Consider the following 21,765-nt stretch of genomic DNA (forward strand, 5'->3'; position numbering starts at 1 on the left):
ATGCGTCTAGACCTTAGAGGACAGCCTGAAGGAAGAAGTCAGCTCTTTCCTGGGACGTGGGCTGCAGGCTCGGAGGTAACAGCTCCACCGCCGAGCCGCCATGGCAGGCCACAATTTAGTCCGTCTTTTCATTGTGTTGGATAGTGTCTGGGTTCAGACTCTGAGTTAAGCTGCATTTAAAAGCACTGTCCTGTAGATTCTGACCTGGAACTGTGGCAGAATTCCCAGCAGTCGCTGAACTGGCCCCGAACACACTCTGTCTCTTTGGACTTAAGCAAAACCGTGTCCTCAGCATTGATGTTATAAAATCAAAGTGTCAATCAACTGTAAAAAAATATGGAAGAGACTCTGTGCCCTACAGTATCAAATATTCAGCTAAAATTTGTCTTTATATAAAAATAAACAAGCCCATGAATCTCATTAGCGGGCGAATTTTCCTTTGTAGTAAATAAGTGATAAAATTACTATGTACTAGAAAATTGTTTTTAAACGAATTGCTTTATGATTTATTTTTAGTGAACGCTTAACTTGCATGCCTATTTTATATACTTAAATGCCTGGGGATGGTGAAAAGGGGCCTGAGTGGGAAAAGTTGGAGCCACCTGGTCTAATCCATGCTGTAACTGTCACCCAAGGACCCACCCACAGGATGAGGCACAGTGAACGTGAAGAGACCCTGGGTGCTGCAGCGAGCGAGGGACCGTGGCAACTGCACAGTCTCTGCAAGCCCTTCCCAGTGACTGCCTGAAGGTCTCAGACTCCCTCAAAAGGTTCAGACTGCCACCACTGAGAGTATTCAAAAGACCACGCTGTGATCTGAAAAGTGTCAACAGGACCTTAGGCCCTCCTAGCCCTTGCTGTGGCGGTGCTTGCTGTGGTCCTGGTTAGTACTCACCTGTGCCCTCTGGTTTAGTAAAGGATGCTTCCGGTTAAATGGTGCAAAGGACTGAGCAGCCGCACTTTCCTCACCCCCATAGCGATGGTATGAGCGAGCGGGGTCTGGGGGCAGGGGGAGGGGGGAGGTTGCAGAGGTAGAGCCTTCAGGATGAGGTTAGTGCCCTCACAGAAGTGGCTCTGAAGAGCGTCCTCACCCGTCCCCACCATGTGAACAAACTAAGCGAGAAGGTCAATATGTGCCACTCAAAGCGGGGTCCTCACCAAGACTGGACCCCAAGGAAACCCTGGCCTCTCACTTCCAGGCTCCAGCAGGGGAGAACAGAGCCTTGGCCTCATCGACCTAGCACAGGTATACTTGGTTACAGCAACACAAACTGACTTAGAAACCAAATGGTTGAGAGAAACCGAGAAGGTCCGTTAAACAGAACCCACTGTGAGCATCATTAAACTGTCCCGGTCACAGAGCAGGCCCTGCCTCTCAACTCTTAGTCGGTTCCATGCCTGCCATTCAGACACGAGGCCCTGAGTTTGGATCCCACCCTCACATAAAAGCAGAGCGAGATGGCAACCCCAGGGCTGGGCAGGTGGAAACAGCAGATTCCTGAAGCTCACGCGTCCATCAGCTGGCCTGGCCGAACCCACCAGCTCAAGGCTCAGTGAGAGAGCCTGTCTAAACAGACTGGAGAGCAATGGAGGGGGACGCCTTGTCAACCTCTGGCCTTCACACGGACACACACTTATGCTCACGCGAACACAACACAATCATACTGATGCAACAACAACAAATGTCTAACACACACACACACACACACACACACACACACAAACTAATGGGAAAAACATCTCCACAAGAAAAACAGGCCCCCTAAAGTAACTCAACTTGAGCAGGCTGGCCTGTGAAGGGTTAACTTATTCAGGTATCCAATTGGATCAACCAAATAAAATTCCTGGAGAACTTGCCAGAATAACCCTTCAGTCGTGACCGTTGCAGAAGTCAAGCACTGGAATTATTTCCTAAACTTTAATTTAGAAGTAAACATTCAAATAAGGGGAAACTCTCCAATCATTTTCACTTTTAAAGTACTAAATTGGCCCATTTTTTTAAAATCTCACATTAATTATTCCAAAGCAATCAGCTTCTTAGGACCCTTTTATTTCACAATTACACTAATATGCCATTAATTTGGGACACTTACCAACAAGTTTGTCCCCCTCTTATTACCTGTGTGCACATTAAGAGCATGTGGATAACACAATACAGGCATTAATATGTAAAACGCCAACAAAAGCCATCTGGAAAGCTAATGAATAATCAAGGGATTTCGAATTAAACTACAGGATTTTCCCTTAGAATCTTTAGGACAACACTGTCAGGTCCAATCTATTCGCTCGGCCTCCAGAATCAATTTTTCAAACCCTCTGACAGCTCTAATGGTTTCCACCTGTGTCTCCCGCCTGACTCTTGACTGGCATGCTACCAGCCAGGGTGGGAATGGACACAAAGCCCGCTATTAGGATCCGGCTGTTTCTCTACTGTGAGGTCACTCAGCCATTAAATTAGTTCCAGCCCAATTTTTGTCCTCTCGGGCTTGGGCCTGAGGGAGGAGGGAGCAAGGTTCCTGGAGCGGTTTCAGAAGGGGAGGAGAGGGAAGACAGGGTGGGTCGAGGCTGGCTAGAGTGGGCCCAAGGCTGAGAAGCTGGGCTGGCCCAAACTTTGAAGGTCAAAACACTCTTCCCAAAATGACTGTGGCCATTCCCGTCAATGTGATCCCTCCCCAAAATAAAACTCATAAAAATTTTGGAAACAAGGTCTCACTACATAGCCCACGTTGACCTGGAACACATGTAGCCTAGGCTAGCCTTAAATGTGCAGCAATCCCCCTACCTCAACCCCCTCAGCGCTGGGATCACAGGCACGCTACTATACTTATGGGATTGCTTCTTTCCTTTGCTTCTGCTAGTAGATCAACTGTCTCCCAGACGGTCCTTCCTCCTCAACACAGAACTATCCCTCTGAAGGCAGTGCTGGTTTCTTAGAAACAGCAAGAGTGACTAGGGGACACTTCCAGACCAGAGGGAGCTGGGGAAGGTTCTAGGGCAGCTTCTGATGTTCAGTGCCCCTGTCCTCACAGCTAGGAGAGGGCAGGGTTCGGGGACCGGGTGCTGCCAGGGATCACAGAGCCAGTTTGAGATATTGTCATGGTCCCAACACTTTCCCCATCGACTGTGAGCCTTATAACCACACTCACTAAGCAGGAACCACACGAGAAAAGCTCGCTGGCCCACTGGTGCATCTACCTCGCACCCTGCGCTGTCTTGACTGTGCCCTCTTCCAGATCAAAAATAGCAGCACACCCTATGAACTGTACTGTCACCAGGATGTACCTTTGGGAATCTGTCCTGAGATGAGAGCAGTGTCTACACATGGCCACGGTGCCTGGGTAATCCCATATAGTGCTATAGGCAAACGTGCTTGAAAAATCCAGGGATTTAAACAGTGGTGATCAAACATTAAATAGTAAAATCAAAATTATCCTTTACAGATGAAAAATAGCCAGCCCTTGATGAGGCCACCCAGCATGGACACGTGGACAGAGTTAGTCTGTGTCTGTCTGGCACACCCCACCATGGCGTCACAAGTCAGTCATCTCAGTATCTGACAGAGACTTGGCATCACTCAATCAAGAAAGATGCTAAGACTCAAAGAAAAGACAATTCCAAAACTAACAATGGCTCATGACTTGGTTGCCCCGTGACCAAGGGTTCTGTGGCCTCAGGCTGTCCTCACAAGCACGCTGGCCCCTCATCTTACCAGTAAACAGAATGCCCAGGCTCCCTAAATACCCCATCAAAGCAAGCACTCAGGTTGCTTCTCCAGTGGCGGGGAAGGCCTTATGCCTAGCCACACCTAGACTGCACCACATCTGTAGATGGCTACCCAGCCCATCTGTAGGATGTGACCGTGGGACACTCTGGGGCTCATTGGGCCAGACATAGCCTGAAGTCCACACTTTAGGACTCCACCCAACCGCTGAGCTCACCAAACATGGAGAGAGAAAGAAAAATAAAGGTCCCTGGACACCCACAGTGCCAGCAGTGCCAACAACTCTCCCGTTACAACAATTGGGTAAGACCCATGGCCAGGAAGATAAGCCAGAGAAAATGACAGGGGCCAAGGAGAAAGGCTGAGACTGCCTGTCCAGCCCAAGGACCTCCACGGCATGGCCAAGTCTGACGACTGGGGGAGCATTGCTCACTGATCGCGTGTTTACTTTTTGTTTTGGGAAGGGAGAGCCTATAGTAACCAAGCAATCCTCGGCTTTCTATTGCTGCAGCTCCTAGAGTCACAGGGCTGGGGTAAAAGGTGAAGGGTCACCATCCCTTCCAGATGAACGCAGTGTCCTGTCAGAGACCAAGCGAGGGCTTCCAGAGCTCCTGCTGCTGCATGGTGGCTGACGGCGCTTTGCAGTGAAAGCTGAAAGTACAGCGAGTGCCAACGCACTGGTCAGACGACAAACCCTCAGATCTCCCTAGATTCACAGTAACAGGAGAAGGACGGCGTTAAACACAGTAAAAAAAGAAGCAATAACAAAGGCTGGTGTTTCTAAAAGAGTCTTATGCTGGAGAGATGGCTCAGTGGTTAAGAGCACTGGCTACTCTTCCAGAGGTCCTAAGTTCAATTCCCAGCAACCACACAGTTGCTCACAACCATCTGTAATGGGATCTGATGCCCTCTTCTGGTGTGCATGAAGACAGCACTCATGTACATAAAATACATGAATCAATAAATCTTTTTTAAAAGGGGGTGGGGGAACTGCTCTCCCCGTGGTTTTGAACCCTATGGACACTGAGGCTACAATATATTCACACACAGGTCTCCAGCTTCTTTCCTTAACAGAGCGTACCTCTGCCATGAAGACTTCTAATTGTCCCCACATCTCTCTCAAACCTTCAGTTGGATCCACAGATGCCTCTCAGGGAAGTGTATGCCACACAAACCACAGCAACACAGAGAAGCTGCGTGCAGCGCCGCACACCGGTGACAGCATGCTGCGGAAGAGTGGAGCCGGTGGGTGCCTGAGACTTGCTGGCCAGCTAACCCAGTCAAATCCAGGCTCAGTGAGAGCCCCTACCTCAAAAAGTAAGGTGAAGAGCAGCTGAGGAGAGACTGCCCTCTGGCTTACACACACACACACACACACACACACACACAAATGTACACATGAACTTACACATACATGAAGACCGTGTGTCTCCTAGCTTTCTTTCCTGTATGTAGACCATGTGACTAGGCCTAGCCATGAGCTCTGAACATCAAGGCAAGCGTTACTCCCAGCACCTAAGTGGACAGCAACCCAGTCTGCTTTGCCCACCCTGACCTCTAGCATGATGGGTGGCGTTGCCGGGTTCAAGGACGTGCAGCAAAGTGGTGTCCACATGCATGGACTGCTCTGTGGTGGTTTGAATGAGATGTCCCACCCCACTGGGGCCTTTGAACACTGTGGTCTTGGTGGCTCTGCTTGTACAGGCCTAGGGGGTGTGGCCGTGCTGGCCTAGGGGGTGTGGCCATGCTAGAAGTATGTCACCAGCGACAGGCTCTGAGGCTTCACAGTCACTGCCAACAGTTCCCACTCCGCTTCCTGCTCTCCACCTGAGATGTCCCAGCCACCAGGCCTGCCTCCTGGGACGATGATGAACCCCTGTCCTTCTGGAAACATGAACCCAAATAAACTGTTCCTTGTTTTTTGTTTTGTTTTTGTTTTTCGAGACAGGGTTTCTCTGTGTAGCCTTGGCTGTCCTGGACTCGCTTTGTAGACCAGGCTGGCCTCAAACTCACAGCGATCCACCTGCCTCTGCCTCCCGAGTGCTGGGATTAAACGCGTGCGCCACCACGCCCAGCATAAACCGCTCCTTCTATAGGCTGCCTTGGTCACGGCGCATCACCACAGCAACAGAGAAACACGAAACAGTGAAGTGTTAACACCACACCAATGGGCTGCATTCTCGGAACACAACAAACTGTGGGTTTCCTGCTGACATATGGTCCCTTGGTGAGTTATCCTGGGTCCTTCTGGCACTAAGGAGACCTCTTCAGATGCCTCTTCCTAAAATGGCTACCTCGGGGAACTTCCATTTGCATTGGCTATTTGAGCAGCTTCCCCTGGGACTGCTGGGAAGGACACACACAGACAGAGGGGAAGGACAGCTCCCCGTTCAGTACCTGAGCCACAGAGGGGCCAACAACAGAGCCATTTCACCGCCTGTGCTGCACAGAGCAGAACAGGAGAGAGAGAGGACTCCTCACTGCCCGAGAAAAGCAGAAATACTTTTCTCTTGGCTGGGGGTGGGGTGGGGGGTGGGGATGAAACTGAAAAAATAAGTACCTATAGCAACACAAATTGGCTCAGTAAACAAACCCTGTAATTAACACGGCTGGAGTTATAGCTCGCTCATCTGTCCCCCCCACCTCCCCCCCCCCGCTCCACCCGTCCTCTGCTGACCGCCTACATACTCCACACACTTTAACTGCACCTCGGCCAACGGTGTGAGAGCCAGGGACACACCACCTACTTCGTTATTTTGCACCAACATACAACCAATTCTACTCCAGATACTATTAGGACAAAGGCAAGGGCATTTCCACACACTGGGTTACGGTCTGTCTAATAACCTCTGCAGGTCAGTTACGTCTGGAGGACTTTTCAGTGTGGGTCATGCCTAGCGGAGGCCTTGTTCTTGGTCTCTCTCTAGTCTACCAACGTCCTAAACTAAAATCATCTTAATTAGGACAAACAACTTGTGGCATTTAGAAAAACCCCTTTGATCTGTTTTCCATGTTTTAACTTCAAATAGAGACCATAGGATAGACATAAAATGGAAGTTTACAGTCGGAATAAAATTCAAACATGCAAATGAGATTAGAGAGCTTGGAAGATGACTGGCTAAGGACGTACCAGAACAGTTTTCAAAATACGAAATTCCAACTTATTCCCACTTAGGCCAGTTATGTGTCACTCTGGTTTACTCTTCACACCCCGCAGAACATCCTAGATTAGCTGTTTGACACTGATCCCAACAACACAAAGAACAATAGTGCCTGACCACTTCCACCTGTTGCACTATTTTTTTCATAGTTTCCTTCAAGGACGTTTTGCAACGGCTGATTAAAGGAAGCATAACACCAGCCATAAAAGCAGCGTATGAAACACAGGCTCTGATACAAATACTTTTTTTAATTCCTCCTTTATGGCTCAAGCGCTCGCACTCTCTCTCCCCCCTCCCGCCCCCGCCGCAACTCTACACACACACACACACACACACACACACACAGGATGAGACTGAGTTCTACCATGCTCGGACGATCGGCAGATCTGTCCCAGCTCTCCCCTGGCACTGGGTACAGAGAACAGACACCAGTGGACACCTTGGCCAGGCCGAGGACAGGCCTGGAACTCACCCATCCAGGAGACTCATGGTTGTTGGGGTCACTTCTGCAAACAGAATGACTTTTCCGAGCCGTGAGGTCTGCAGATTTCGGCGATAGGTCTCCAGGTTAAAGTGCTGTGATGAGAAGACTTTAGGGTTGGTAACCACAGGTATGGACGATGGGGTGATCTCCTCTTCAGACGTGTAAGAGGAGACAAATCTAAGGGAGACTTTGCTGGACCGTATGATTCCTTCAGGGTCCACGTGCCTCTCAAGCCACCGCATAACTGGATCCTGGATTTCCTACGCCATAAGAAGGGGAAAGACTGTGATTTGAGGTTTAATCTACTGACAGCAGTGTTTCCTGACATTGCTCTCTGGGTACCTTAAATACTTCCTAATTTATAAACAAAAGAGGCAGGTTAACAGACTCTGCACATCTAAAGAGGGACAATATAATAAATAGACTGAGCACTATGGTTTCGATTCGTCCCCAGAACTAATTCGAAAACCCATGCATTAATGGTATTTTGGGGTGAAACTTTTGAGACACGACTGAGTGAAGGGGGCTCTGCCCTCTCACATGGATTAACCCATTAGTGGATTCCTGGGTCACTGAGTGAGTTATCAGGAGAGTAGGTCGGGCTTGTAATAAACACTAAGGGAGCCCCCTCTCCTGAGCTTCCTGCCATCTGACATCCACGGTGCTCCCTATGGACTCCTCAGAGTACCTCTTATCAGCAAAGAAGCCTTCATTCAGTGATACACAGACACACACACATACACACATATGCATACACACACAGAGACACACACGCATACACACACACACAGACACGCACATAACACACTCACACACACATATACACAACAGACACACACACTTTCACAGACACAGACACACACTCACACACAGACACACATGCATTCACACACATACACTCACACAGACACACATACACACACACACACACACACACACCTTTAAATTGTCAGCCTCCAAACTGTGAGGCCTTCATTGCTTGATAAATTACGCAGCCCTAAACTCTCAGTGATGGTAACGGAAAGCAGTAAGACAAGAAGTGTGGGTTCACAGTTAGGAATTAGAAACCAGGAACGCAGGCGTCCTCTCCAGCCCTGAAGCCCCTAGTTACCCAGGACTGCGCGTATTGTACAAAGCAACAGAAAAAACAAAAAACAACAAAACAGTGTGGCACTACACGCTACTTTCCTTTGTCCTAACGGTGAAAACAGAAGAGACCCTGCTTAACCCAGAGTCCAGTGCAGAGCGAAGAGACAAGAGCGGCCCTGAAGCTTGCGGAGGCTCGCCACGCCCATCTGCAGAGGCCAGAGGCCCTACTCTGGATGGCACCACAGAGAACCGTGTAGATTCCTTCAAAATAGGCCTACACTACACAGATCCAAAACAGGCCTACACTAAACAGATCCAAGTGCCTTAAACGACTTTAGCATTTTATCTTATGTGTATGAGTGTTTGCGTGCATGCACGTCTGTGCACCATGTGTTCCCAGTGCCCACGGAGGCCAGGAGAGGGCATCGGATCCTCTGGAGCTGGAGCTACAGGCGGCTGCGAGCCATCGTGTCGGTCCTCTGCGGGACACTGAGAGCCAGGGTTGTAGGACAGCCTCGTGCCAATGTCAGACCTTTCACAATAAAGTAAAAAGTGTCCCTTCTCCGCTACTATCAGGAGGGTGTGGGAAGCTCCCCACACCCCGGAGAAACAGCTGACAGGATGGGGGTTCTTTCATTCAACCGATGGCAGCCCTCCAGCCTTTGGGATTTACTTCCAGGTTATAGCAAACAGCGAGGGGAGTGGAACAAGTAATAATATCAGGAGAAATCCAGACAGTGAGACACAGTACAGGACACTGTGCAGGAGTCCTGAACGAGATGGGTAAGGAGACGACACAGTGCAGGAAGGTGCAGACACTGTCTAGACGACTGTTCACAGGGCACAGGGAGTGCCAGTGGCTGGGATGGGGTGTGTTTGTACACATCTGTAACCACGGCACTCAGGAGGCTGAGGCAGAGGGCTTACGAGTTTGGGGGCAACCGGGGCTACATAGCAAGACCGTGTGTCAGAAAAGAAACAAAAATGCCTAGTGAAACACAGTTGGTGACTCTTTATTGGACTCTGGTTGGAATAAACCAGCTGGAAAAGACATGAAACAATCATAGACAGGAGCACTGTGTACAGCAAGTAAAGTTATTTGAGTAAGTATGGAGGACACAGGCACTTGAGGACGATGTCCTTAGCATCTGTCAATGTCCAGTAGATCTGACTCATCTCCAACATGGCAGAAGCCAGGAAGGCTACGTGATGCCATTACACAGAGGTGATGGGCGCCAGGAGTGTTTGCTGTGCCTTTCTTCCCTAATCTTCCATGCTTAAGAAGGGGCATAAAGTTTGTTGCTTGTTTGCTTGTTGTTTTTTAAGTGGTGCAATAAAATAATAAACTCAACTAAATACATTAGCCATCTATTCAATCAGGTATCCATTCAGCAAGCATCCCAGGCAGGTCATCCTGCGGCCTCCGAGGAGGCAGCAGATAGCAAAGGGCCTCTCCCTGTCCTCAGAGGGCTTTCCTTCTCATGTGTGAGTCACAAGCCCAACAGGCAGGGTGTTACACAGATATGTGGGCTAAGGGAAGGAATAAACAAAGAAAAAGAGCATGTTGGAGGCTAGCCACTGGAAGTCAAAGTCAGAGACAGGGGATCGTACTGAACAGGCAACATTAGGAAAGACCTCGGAGGGAGGGAGGGAGGAGGGAGGGTAAGGGAGGGAGGGAAGAAGGGAGGCCTTGCAGTGTGATCTGTTCACGTCAGGCTCAGCTGTCTACTTTGTGTCAGAGCTCCACAATGCTCCACGGTGAAGAAATCAACACATTCCCAGAACACAGTCCATCAGTATGCAACGCTTGGCTGCAGTGACATCACTTGGATTATGTAGAGGGCAGAGCAGATGCTCCAAGGAGACCACAAGGAAGGGGAAAGGGTCTGGGGGAGCAGAGAGACGGCGGAGCCCACGTGGGGGCCATCAGGGAGCTCCTAAGGGCTTTCAGGGGTAGGGTGAGCCAACTCCATCAGAGCAGGGTCCCTGCCCTGCTTCCGGAGTGAGCTGACTGAGGGGAGGAAGCGAATGGAAGCAGAAGTGAGGTCACAGTGCCTGAACCAACATGACAGCACATGTGGTGAGAACATGCTCACAATGGAGGATACACAATTTGACAACAGGTCATGTCTGGGATGTTATCAAAACGGGGTGATCGGGTTCAGCGAGACGGCTTAGAGGGAAAAGGTACTTCCCAGACAAGTCTGACAACTTGAGTTTAATCAATTCCTGGAATCCACATGAAGGTAGAAAAAGAAACGAACACTACAGAGTTGTTCTCTGACCTCCAGACACATGCTGCACATGCGCACATGCGCAGACGCGTGTGCGCGCACACACAAACACATCATCATCATCATCATCATCATCATCATGTTTACACACACAGAAAAATAACAAATAAATATGAGAAGATTAAATATGAGCACAAGATTATTTCTGGTCTAGACACTCTAAAGGACAACTGTTAGCAACAGACACACAGAGACCTGGTGTGCGAGAAGGAGCCGAGGGTCAGCCTGGGTGTACCAAACTTGACAGGGGCTACCAGAAATACAGCAGAGTAAAATGAGCAGGCGAGGGCTCAGGAGCTCAGGGGACAGGTCAACACAGACCCACACTCTGGGCCCATCAGATGTAGATGACCGCTGACAGCCAGAAGAAAGGATCACGAGGACATGGTACGCGTTAAAGGAAAGGATGCCAATGAGCTGGGTCCATTTTCTGGGGTCTGGTAACAAGAACCACCCACCAAGGTGCTTTAAATGACAAGAATAGATCATAGCTGTCAAGGCCATGATCGAGGTGTCAGCAGAACCAGATCCCCTCTGAAGGCTTGCTGTGTTGACTGTGCCACCCAAAGATGTGTGGGGACACAGTCCTTCAGTGACATCAGGCTGGGAGGTAAGATATTTCAGTGGCTCTGTCAAGGCTTTGGGGGGCGCCTCCCCTCACTCTATCATCAACCCTTAACAGGAAAAGGTGTGTTTGCAAGAAGCATAAACATAAGCACTTGTTTGGTACAAGCCTGCCGTGCGTGTCCTTTCAGACGCACTCAAATGACACTGGTGACTTGAAAGCCGAAGAGTGACTGTCAAAAACACACGCACAGGTCTATGGGTTAAGTGTGTCCCCCCAAGTCCATGTCTTGGTAACCTAACTTCTGACGCAACAGTATTAAGAAGTGGGGCCTTTAGTCACTGACTAGCTCATACGGGCCCTGAACCCACAAGCAGGTTAATGCAGTAGTTCATGTGGATCAGCTGTCTATGGAGTACATACCCTTCTCTCTCTCCTCCCTCCATCCCTCCCTCTCCTTCTGCCCCCTCCCTCCTTCCCTCCCCTCTTCCCTCCCTCTCTCCGTCCCTCTCTCCCTCCCTCTCTTCCTCCCTCCGTCTTGCTATTCTTACTGCCAGTGGACAATACAACAGAAAGGCTCTCACCAGGCGACATCATCTTGATGTGGCATTCTACAGCCCTCCATAATCAGGAGACATAAATTCATTTTCTTTTCTGCACTGTTTTGTTAGTAAATTAACTAAATCAACTTAGCAAAAATTAAAGCACAAGCTGAAAGAATTAATTCATGATTCTCAGATATTTTATCAGTAACCATTAAAGCAATATGAAAATGTTACTGAATTAAAGGTTTTGGAGGCTGGGTATGGTGGCAGATGCCTTTAATCCCAGCACTTGGCAGGCAGATCGACGTGAATTTGAGGCCAGCCTGGGCTACAAAGTGAGTCCAGAACATCCAAGGCTGCACAGAGAAACCTTTTCTCAAAAAACAAAAACAAAAACAAAACCCCCAAACTGGTTTGGATTTTATATACACAAACACACATATAATTTATACATACATACATACATACACGTGTACATATGCACATCTATATGTACACACGTGTATGCTGTGAAATGGCCTGAACCATACACAGCACAACCCACCCTCAACCTCCAGACCCATTTCGTTCTCTGAGATGAGTGGCTGAGACAGAGGTAAAATGTCTCTTCTTCAGGAGGACAGCCCTGTGCACAGCCTGGCACATCTAGGTTAGGCCCTCGCAAACCTTCGGGGACTTTATGGCACTCGTTGCAATGTAACCTGCAGGCCACATACTCAATGTCCCACTATCCTATTAGAACAGGAATTCCATAAAGGTCACATGTGCGTATTGCTTTCTTGTGCCCACAGCAAGCTCAGGTCTGGCAAATACCTAACACTCACTCATGGTGAAAATTCACACCAAGTTCCTAAGCAAGGAAGTTGTACAAGAAACAGACACATGTGCACATCTACCTGGTCACAAGCAAAACCCTCAGAGGGCAATGAAATGAGATGGCATCCCCCTCCCTTCTCTCTAGTGTGTGTACATGCACATGTGTAAACATCACCCCTCCGTGTTTGTGTACATGCACATGTGTAAACATCACCCCTCCATGTGTGTGTACATGCACATGTGTAAACATCACCCCTCCATGTGTGTGTACATGCATGTGTGTAAACAGCACCCCTCCATGTTTGTGTACACGCACATGTGTAAGTCACACCCTCCGCATCCAGTGCACCAGCTCCTGCCTCCAGGGTCCTGCCCTGCGTGAGCTCCTGTCCTGACTGGCTTCAGTGATGACCAGCGAGGTGGGAGCATGAGCAGGATACACCCTTTCCTCCCCAGCTTGCTTTCTGGTCCTGGTGTTGTTATAGTACTGGAGACCCTGACTGAGCCTGGAGGCTGGAGGACGCGTTGTGGGTGTGGCTTCTCCGCTCTCACCACGTGTGTCCTTCATCTACAGGGTCCATGAAATTCGAACTGAACTCTCAAGCAAGCTGGGTTTTGTTTTTGGTTTGTTTTGTTTTTAGAAATTGACTTAAATTTTATACAAAATCAGAAAATACTTAAGATGGCCAAAGGGGTCTTGGGAAGGAAGAGCATAGAAGACTGCATGAGCTGTTCCTGTAAAGACACACACACACACACACACACACACACACACACACATATACACACACACACTGGGTCCTGTTGCGGGGGTGGAGATGCAGTGGCACTGCACACACACACACACACATGGGGTCCTGCTGCGGGGGTGGAGACACAGCAGCACTGCACACACACACACACACACACATGGGGTCCTGCTGCGGGGCTGGAGACACAGCAGCACTGCACACACACACACACACACACACACACACACACACACACACACACACACACGGGGGTCCTGCTGCAGGGGTGGAGACGCAGCGGCACTGCACACATACACACACATGGGGTCAGGGGTCCTGCTGCAGGGTGGAGACACAGCGGCTCTGCACACACACAGGGGTCCTGGAGCAGGACAAACTCTAGAGAAGCAGGTTCACACATTTGATTATTTCACAAAGGTACTAAAAGCAAAATTAAACTAATGAATAGGGCAGTACCTTTCTGATCTTAAGATATAAAATTTCTCAGGTGGGACAAAACATATATGAACTCAAAAGGCAGGAAATCCATCACGCTGGGCTTCAGAAGACAGCAATCGAGAGGAAGCAACGCCAGCATCTCCAAGAATTGACAGGGAGGGTTGAGGACAGGCCCGGGGGCAGATCCCAGCCCTGAGCCTGATCCTCAGCACTGAGGGAAGAAAGGGGAGGAAGAGGAGAACATCACAGAAAGAAAAACAAGACAAAACAGGGAAACTCTTCTCAACGCATTACCAGACAAAGAGCTTTATCTAGAACATATTTTTAAAGCCTTAAAATTTGCAAGGAAATAACTTAGAACATGGGCAACAACTCTGAATGAACGCTGCCCAGAAGAAAACAAGAGCCAGCCGGTAAGCCTATGAAAAACCTCAGCATCATTTGCTGCCTGGGAAAAGCAGGCTGAGAGCCAAGCTTTGCGCATCTCCTCAGTGAGAGCTCAGACCCTGACACTGCTGTGTGCTGGCAAAAACGCAAAGCAAACACAGCTCTCCAGTAACACAAGAGACCATGATGGCTCTGGAAAACAATGTGGCTGGCTGGTCACAGCATGTTGCTCTGGCTAGCCCAGAACTCTCCACATAGAACAGGCTAACCTTGAACTTGGAGGCACGAGATACCACGCCCAGCCCTAGATAAAGGACTACTTATCTTACGGTCAAAACACAGCTCTTCAATACTGACCCAAGAGTGAAAACACATGCCCACACAAAGACCTTCACGTGTGTGTCCACGATAGCTCCACTCGACAGGCAGGACGTGCAAGCCCAAATGTCCACGAGTTGGTGAATAAGTGAACATATATCAAAACACTGGAGCATGGCTCAGCAATTAAAAAATGATGACCTACCCAGATATAAACATGTAACGACTCTCAAAAGCAAAGCGCCAATCAAAAAGAGGGGAGTCTAGGGAGCTGGTATAGTGCTTGCCTTCCAAGAACAAGACCCCAACTCCAATCCCCAGAGCCCACCTTAGGAAAGCGAGGTGTGGTGGTGCACACTCAGTACACACTGGGAATCCCAAATCTTAGCACCGAGGAGGGAAACATGGCAGACTCCTGGGCTTACTGCACAGCTGGCCTCACATATTTGGTAACTTCAGGGGAGCAGAGACCCTGCCTCCAAAGAAAGAAAGAAAGAAAGAAAGAAAGAAAGAAAGAAAGAAAGAAGAGAAAGGGGAGGGTGTAGGTAGGTCACACAAGTGACCGCTGCACACACATGTGAACACACTCGAACATGCACACACACAATAAGGTGAATATGTACAACATGATCCCATTTACACAACATTTCAGAAAAGACCAGGCTCACAATCCCTGGTGATAGAGGGCAGAAGGCTGGTTGCTTGTGGCTGGGCATGCGGGCCCAGGGATCCACAGGGGGCCCAGGGATCCACAGGGGGCCCAGGGATGCACAGGGGGCCCAGGGATGCACAGGGGGCCCAGGGGATCCACAGGGGGCCCAGGGATCCACAGGGGGCCCAGGGATCCACAGGGGGTCCAGGGGATTCACAGGGGGTCCAGGGATCCACAGGGGGCCCAGGGGATCCATAGGGGTCTAGGGATCCACAGGGGCCCAGGGATCCACAGGGAGCACAGGGGATCCACAGGGAGCGCAGGGATCCACAGGGAGCTCAGGGGATCCACAGGGAGCGCAAGGGATCCACAGGGAGCGCAGGGATCCACAGGGAGCTCAGGGGATCCACAGGGAGCGCAAGGGATCCACAGGGAGAGCAGGGGATCCACAGGGGGCGCAGGGGATCCACAGGGAGCACAAGAATCCACAGGGAGCACAGGGGATCCACAGGGAGCGCAGGGGCTCCACAGGGAGCACAGGGGATCCACAGAGAGTACAGGAGATCCATAGGGAGTGCAGGGGATCCACAGAGACAGGAACAGGAAATGTCCCAGATCTTGACTGGAAAGTGGATAGCACAATACACTTTCATCAAGTGTACACCACAGCAGGTGCATTTTCTTGAGTAGAAATCACGCCTAAATAAAACTGATTTTTAAAGCAAGCAAATAGCAGCAAACCTGAGCCACGCAGATGCTTGCACCCAGAAGACACTCCACCGTAGATATGCCCAGTTGTATACGTGTGTGCACACAGAAGTGGCCCTCTAGTGAACACTGAGACTTGAGAGTGCAGCTAGGACCAGGGACCTGATGCTCACTGTCTGGTCTAGAGCCACTTCTACCTGATGTGCATCCAACAAATCAACATTGGATTAAAAGTATCTATTACAGTCTGCGCTTGTGTCCTGGGGCTCCATTTCCCAATCTGTAAGGTTTTTTATCTCGGAGACACATTTGGCTCATGATAAATAATTAGATTAGTCCTGCTTCAGTCATAACAGTGTCAGTTGCTAGGCAACCAGAAGCGGGTAAATCAGAAAATGAACCATCAAAGACTAGGCACACAAACCCTTTTTATGGGTGTCTGGTTCTTAAATACTTCAGGGACCAGGAACAAATGTATGTCTACTCTCATGGAATTTATAGGAGACGGGCCTATTCTTCCTCTTCTTTTTTTAATCTACTCAATAAAAAAAATTAAAATGTTTAAGGTTTGGGTCAATTTCACTGACCTATAACCCCAGCCCCAGCCAATAAAAATGTACTAAGCACCTCCCTAGCACTGTCATACTCACATTTGTAAGAGGGGACCCTGGCCTGGACGCCTGACCTGAGGAGGCAGCGAGCGAGCGCGCAAGCGCATGGACAAGCTCTGGCTGGGCACTGAGAACCGTGGCATCCCAGAAGAGAGACTGGGAGTGGAGCCCAGTGTCCTTCACTCACAAACACCCTCAGCCCTGTCTCCTCTCACTGCTCTCCTGCTCAGGGTCTCCTGTCCTCTTGCTGCAGGAATGGGAGGCGTTTGATAAGTAAGGGCTGGCAGAGACGTGCAGAAGGACAGAGCCAAAAGGCCATGAGTAAGAGCAGCCGCTCAAGTCCGTAGTGAGGAAATCAAGGCCCCAGCAAATTTGCCTTATGAAACCCCTGCTTCCCTCTATAGTTCGTTTATTTTCTTTTTTCCTTTTCTTTTTCTTTTTCTTTTTTTCTTTTTTTTTTTTTTTTTTTTTAACATGGGGTATTAGTATGTAGTCCTGGCTGTCCTAGAACTCACAGGCAAACCAGGCTGGCCTTGAACTCACAAAGATTCATCTGCCTATGTCTCCCAAGTGCTGGAATTAAAAGCCACTATATCCAGCTGTTCTACTGTTCTTGAAAGGAAAAATTTAACTTTTATCTCTTACTCTAAGACCACACACAAAAACTTCACTCTTGCCAGAAGTGGTGGCACCTAACTTTGATCCCAGCAGTAGGGAGGCAGAAGCAGGTGGATCTCTGTGAGTTAAAGGCTGGCCACTGCTATACAGCCAGACCCTGTCTCCACAGCACTCCTGAAAAGTTCCAAACAACAAAGGCAAATGTCACTCTTAAATTTAATTCTACACACACAAACAAACGACACACAGAGAGAGAGAGAGAGAGAGAGAGAGAGAGAGAGAGAGAGAGAGAGAGAGAGAGAGATGGATTTAAAATTGTAGGACTTGGACTGCACAGAAATTCACAAGCTCCGTCCTACCCAGCCTTGCAGGACACACAGGAAACACTGATGCTACTAAGGTCATCACTACCTGAAGGACCTCATAAGGAAATGAAAAGGCATGAGCACAGGGCTAGCATGCCCTGAGGGACATGCACAGGGCTAATGTGTCCTGAGGGACATGCACGGGGCTAGCGTGTCCTGAGGGACGACATGCACAGGGCTCTTGGTGACTGAGCGTCAGGAAGATGTGATCTGAGGCAACAGAAGAGAGAAGAGGAGCCTCTTAGGTACAAGTCTGGATTTTGCTTTCTCCCCGCATGGTCGTGGCGCACATCTTTAATTCTAGGGCTCGGGAGGGAGAGGCACTCGGATCTCTGAGTTCAAGGCCAGCCTAGTATACAGAGTGAATTCCAGGACAACCAGGGCTACACAGAGAAACTCTGCCTTGAAAAGCAAAAACAGAAAGATTTCACTTTCTCCCTTCCTGGAATCTGGAACATCCCAAATCCAAGAAGAGTAAAGGGTGTTTCCCTGAAAACTCAAGGGAATGACTGAGACGGGGCACTTTTGTAGCAGGGTCTCCTCCAGAGAGCAGCCCAGCCAGGGCATCCTGATAGCGGGAAAACCGCACTGTGCCTGTCACACAGCACAGCCCTGTGACAGCTCCTACCCATCACTGACTGGGAAGGAAGCAGGTGAAGACACATGACAGGGAGAGTGTGAGAGTCACCAAGGGGCTGGTCACCAAGGGGCTGGTCTCACTTCAACCGCCACAGTCCACTACACACGTCACCCACGATCTGAGTCTGAGGGGTCACGCCTGTCACAGTTTCCATCCACACAGGTGCCTGTACACAGTAGGCACTCAATGTGTGTCCGTTAAACTGTCTTCCTTTTATTACGTAATGTGATAGCCTGGCTCAGTCACAGTAAAAGGTCCTAGATTTACTACCTTTTTTTTTTTTTTTGGTTACAGGCTAACTAGTGAAGACCACAAAGGGCTTGAGGGGAACAGTAACAGGAGAAACGAGTGAGTAAGTCGTTTCTAACAAGGCTGGTTTTATGGGCCTCACACCTCCTCCAGGCAAGATCTAGCCTAGCCCCGTGGAGACAGGGGGAGGGCGGCTTTGGGAAGGAATCAGCTGCCACTCACAGGACTCTTGGGTTTGGGCCACGCCCGCAGGAGTCTCCACGGCCTTCATTAAGCATGCCGTATGTGAAACTCCCGCCATTTGTTGGAATCCAATACAACCCAACTCCTGACAGTGTGGGGAACAAAGAAATCCGTGCCTGGGGTGCCAGCAGGAAAGCCTGTGCAGTTCTCCTGGAAGTGGACTCTCCTGGCCTCCCTGTACACAGGAGTGACCATTAACACTTCCTGCTAGGGTCCCAGTGTATCCCAAAAGTTCACGGGTCATGACCCTGATTCCATAAAGCAGCAGTGTTGGGAAGTTTTTGGGAAGTGAACGGTGCTCGGTCCCAGGGAGCCGAGGAACCCAGTGTGGATAGTTAGTCTCCTTCTCCAGAGCCTGGACGAGTCATCTCCTCCATGAACACCTGCTACCTGTTATGGTTTGACAGTGGTATGACCCCCATGGCTCACGTTTGCACATTTACTCCCCTGATGGAGGTGCTAGAAGGAGGAGGTGGTAGACCCCTCAGCAGTTAGAGATCACTGGAGCAGACCTTTCAGGTCCTGGGCCCGCCATGCTAGGAACTCTCCCACGGCTACTGAGCTGCTCTGACGTGATGAACTAAAATCCTCTGAGTCCATAATCTAAGTAAATCCCTTTCTCTTAAGTTCTGTCAGGCAGTCTGCCCAACAATGAAAACTGTAACCCACACCTTAGGCTTCTGTGTCTACCATGAGCCAAGACACCTCCTCTGCATCTCAGGCGTCAGGAAAGTCTCAGGCTCCACCATCCACCTCACCTGGATTTCTCTGGAGCACTGCCCGTGGGGCAGGGGACATTGGGCGTGGGGTTACATGAACTGACCTGCCACCAACCAAGTATAAAGTCATGTGGAACACAGTTTGTGCAGGCCTCAGTGTGGAGGAATGCCTTGAGTGGATGTAGCAGTTGTCAATAAAGTGCTGTTTAGCCAATCAGCTGGGCAGAAGGACAGGAAGGGGAAGGCGGGGCTTCCACGGGAGGTGGGATGAGAGGGTTGCTGGACAGTTGAGAGTTGGGGAGAAAAGCCACCCAAGGAGGATCAGATCTGCAAGTGACTGGGATGGGTGGGGGCTATGAGGACACGGGATTAGAGGAGAGGAGTTTGCAAGTAGATTAGTAGCAGTTTAGGTTCTGCCCAGCCTAGTGCTGTAGCTTTAACTACACCACAGTCTCAGTGATTTGTGCCCTAGGCCACAGTTATTTGCAACACCTCTGGGTCTTCATTTTCATTAGGTTGTGGCTGTTGTGTAGTTGTTGAGGCTATCTGTGGTTTCTGTTTGCTTTCTTGGTTGGTTGCCCAGCATCTTTAAAAATAAACAGTGGGGCTTGGAAGACGCCACCATCACCAAACGCTTGCTGTGGAAGGATGAGGACCTGAGTGTAATGCCCAGGCACCTGAATAAAAAGCTGACAGGGCAAACCAGGCCCACAAGGCAAGCAGAGGAGTGGGGAGGCCGGCAGGTGCACCCTTGGAGCTCAAGGGCCAATGCTCCAGAGTCCCTGAGAGCCTGTCTCAAACACAGAGATGGAGGAGAACTGAGGAAAACACCCCATGTCGACCTCTGACCTCTGGTACACACAAACACACACCTACATGCACACATACATGCATGTGCCCCATACACACACACACACACACACACACACACACACACACACACTCACATATACACAGATTCTTTTTGTCACCAACACGTCAACAGTGGTGAACTTGGGTGAGGGCTAAGTGGGGCCGGGAGGCTGTCCTTTATTGTTCCAAAACAACCTGCATCGAAGGCGCTGGCGCTAGGCGCAGTCTCTAAAGCCAGATGCTTTTGTTCCACTTTCAATGCTGAAACTGCCAAAGATGTGACCCTCTTAAACAGCAGCAACAGAGACCCCAGCTGAACGTTGCGGCCACACCTACAATCCCAGCGCTCGGAAGCTTGTGGCAGGAGGCCAGCTGCTGGTAAGGCCAGCCTGATAAATAGAATGAGACCATGGCTGGAAAACAAAAACAAAAACAAACAAGCAGACACCTTTCCCAGCCTCCCCTCAAATCAAAAACACAAGGAAGACTGCATCCAGACGCTTTGCTTTTAAGCTGCCTCTGAAGGTGTCCCTCAGCCCCCTGCTGTCTGAGTCAGGCTGGAGCTGCCCAGCCTAGCCAGAGCAAGAAGCATTTGTGATGGAGAGATATATGACTACGGGACTGCAGAGTTCCACCATCACAGAGCCGTCCCTCCGGAGCCCGGGGCTGGAACAGTGCAAAGATAGGATGCACAAGCCCCAGTGCATTTTGCAGAGCTCCTAGGTCTAAAGGTTGGAGTATCAGTAACGACTTCCTGGCATGAAACAAGGCGCACACACGTCTGAATCTTGAGACTTGAATCCCATCCAGCTTCTACGTCACAGCTGCCTGACAGGGCTGTGGCCCCAGCATACTTGCTGACTGCAGACCTCTTGGTGAGACTTGAGTTTTGAAACCAGAATCGGTAGGTTAACAAAATTTACGGGTTGTAGAGAAAGTCTCTGGGCCTCTGGGGAGGTAAGCTCACCTTTCGGACAGCAGCCCCTGGCGGCTGGTTTAGTAAGAAGTGTTGGCTCCCCTTGGCCTACAGGCCATTTCAGGTAACAACTGGGGGTGCCCAGGGAAGCAGAAAGAAATCAAAGGTGTGGCTTTAAGCCATGTAAGTGATCGCCCTCTGTGTTTAAAAATAAAACAGTAAAAGTCCCATCTTTCAAAAGGACCCAACGTGCACGAGGCTCTGGTCGCTAGCTCTGTGCCACATGTGCCTGTGAGTAAACAGAATTGAGTTGTGTGTGCGTGCATGCACACATGTGCGGGTGTACGCCTATGCATGGGCCTGTGGAGAACAGACCTCAGCATCTGGCATCTTCCTTTCTCACTCCTAACCCTGCTGTTGGAGACAGGGTCTCTTCTGGGAACCTGCAATAAAGAGCGGTTCTCAACCTGCCAGGCACTCCTGCAACCCTTCAATACAGCTCCTTGTATTGTGGTGACCCCCAACCATAAAATTACTTACATTGCTACTTCATAACTGTAATTATGCTGCTGCTGTGAATTGTAATATAAATATCTGTGTTTTCTGATGGTCTTAGGTGACC

General features: G+C 49.7%; 1 protein-coding gene across 1 annotated transcript in view; it reads right to left on the reverse strand.

The window, feature by feature from the left end:
- The window catches only part of Hlcs (holocarboxylase synthetase), a 142,859-nt gene that overhangs the window by 102,574 nt on the left and 18,520 nt on the right, over window positions 1-21,765 (reverse strand). The window contains exon 4 of the mRNA XM_051150284.1: window positions 7,355-7,626. Coding sequence (XP_051006241.1) covers window positions 7,355-7,626 — 272 coding nt within the window. The remainder of the gene's footprint in view (window positions 1-7,354; window positions 7,627-21,765) is intronic.

Source organism: Acomys russatus, chromosome 8 (genome assembly GCF_903995435.1).
Source record: "Acomys russatus chromosome 8, mAcoRus1.1, whole genome shotgun sequence".
In the NCBI taxonomy this organism is placed as follows: Eukaryota; Metazoa; Chordata; class Mammalia; order Rodentia; family Muridae; genus Acomys; species Acomys russatus.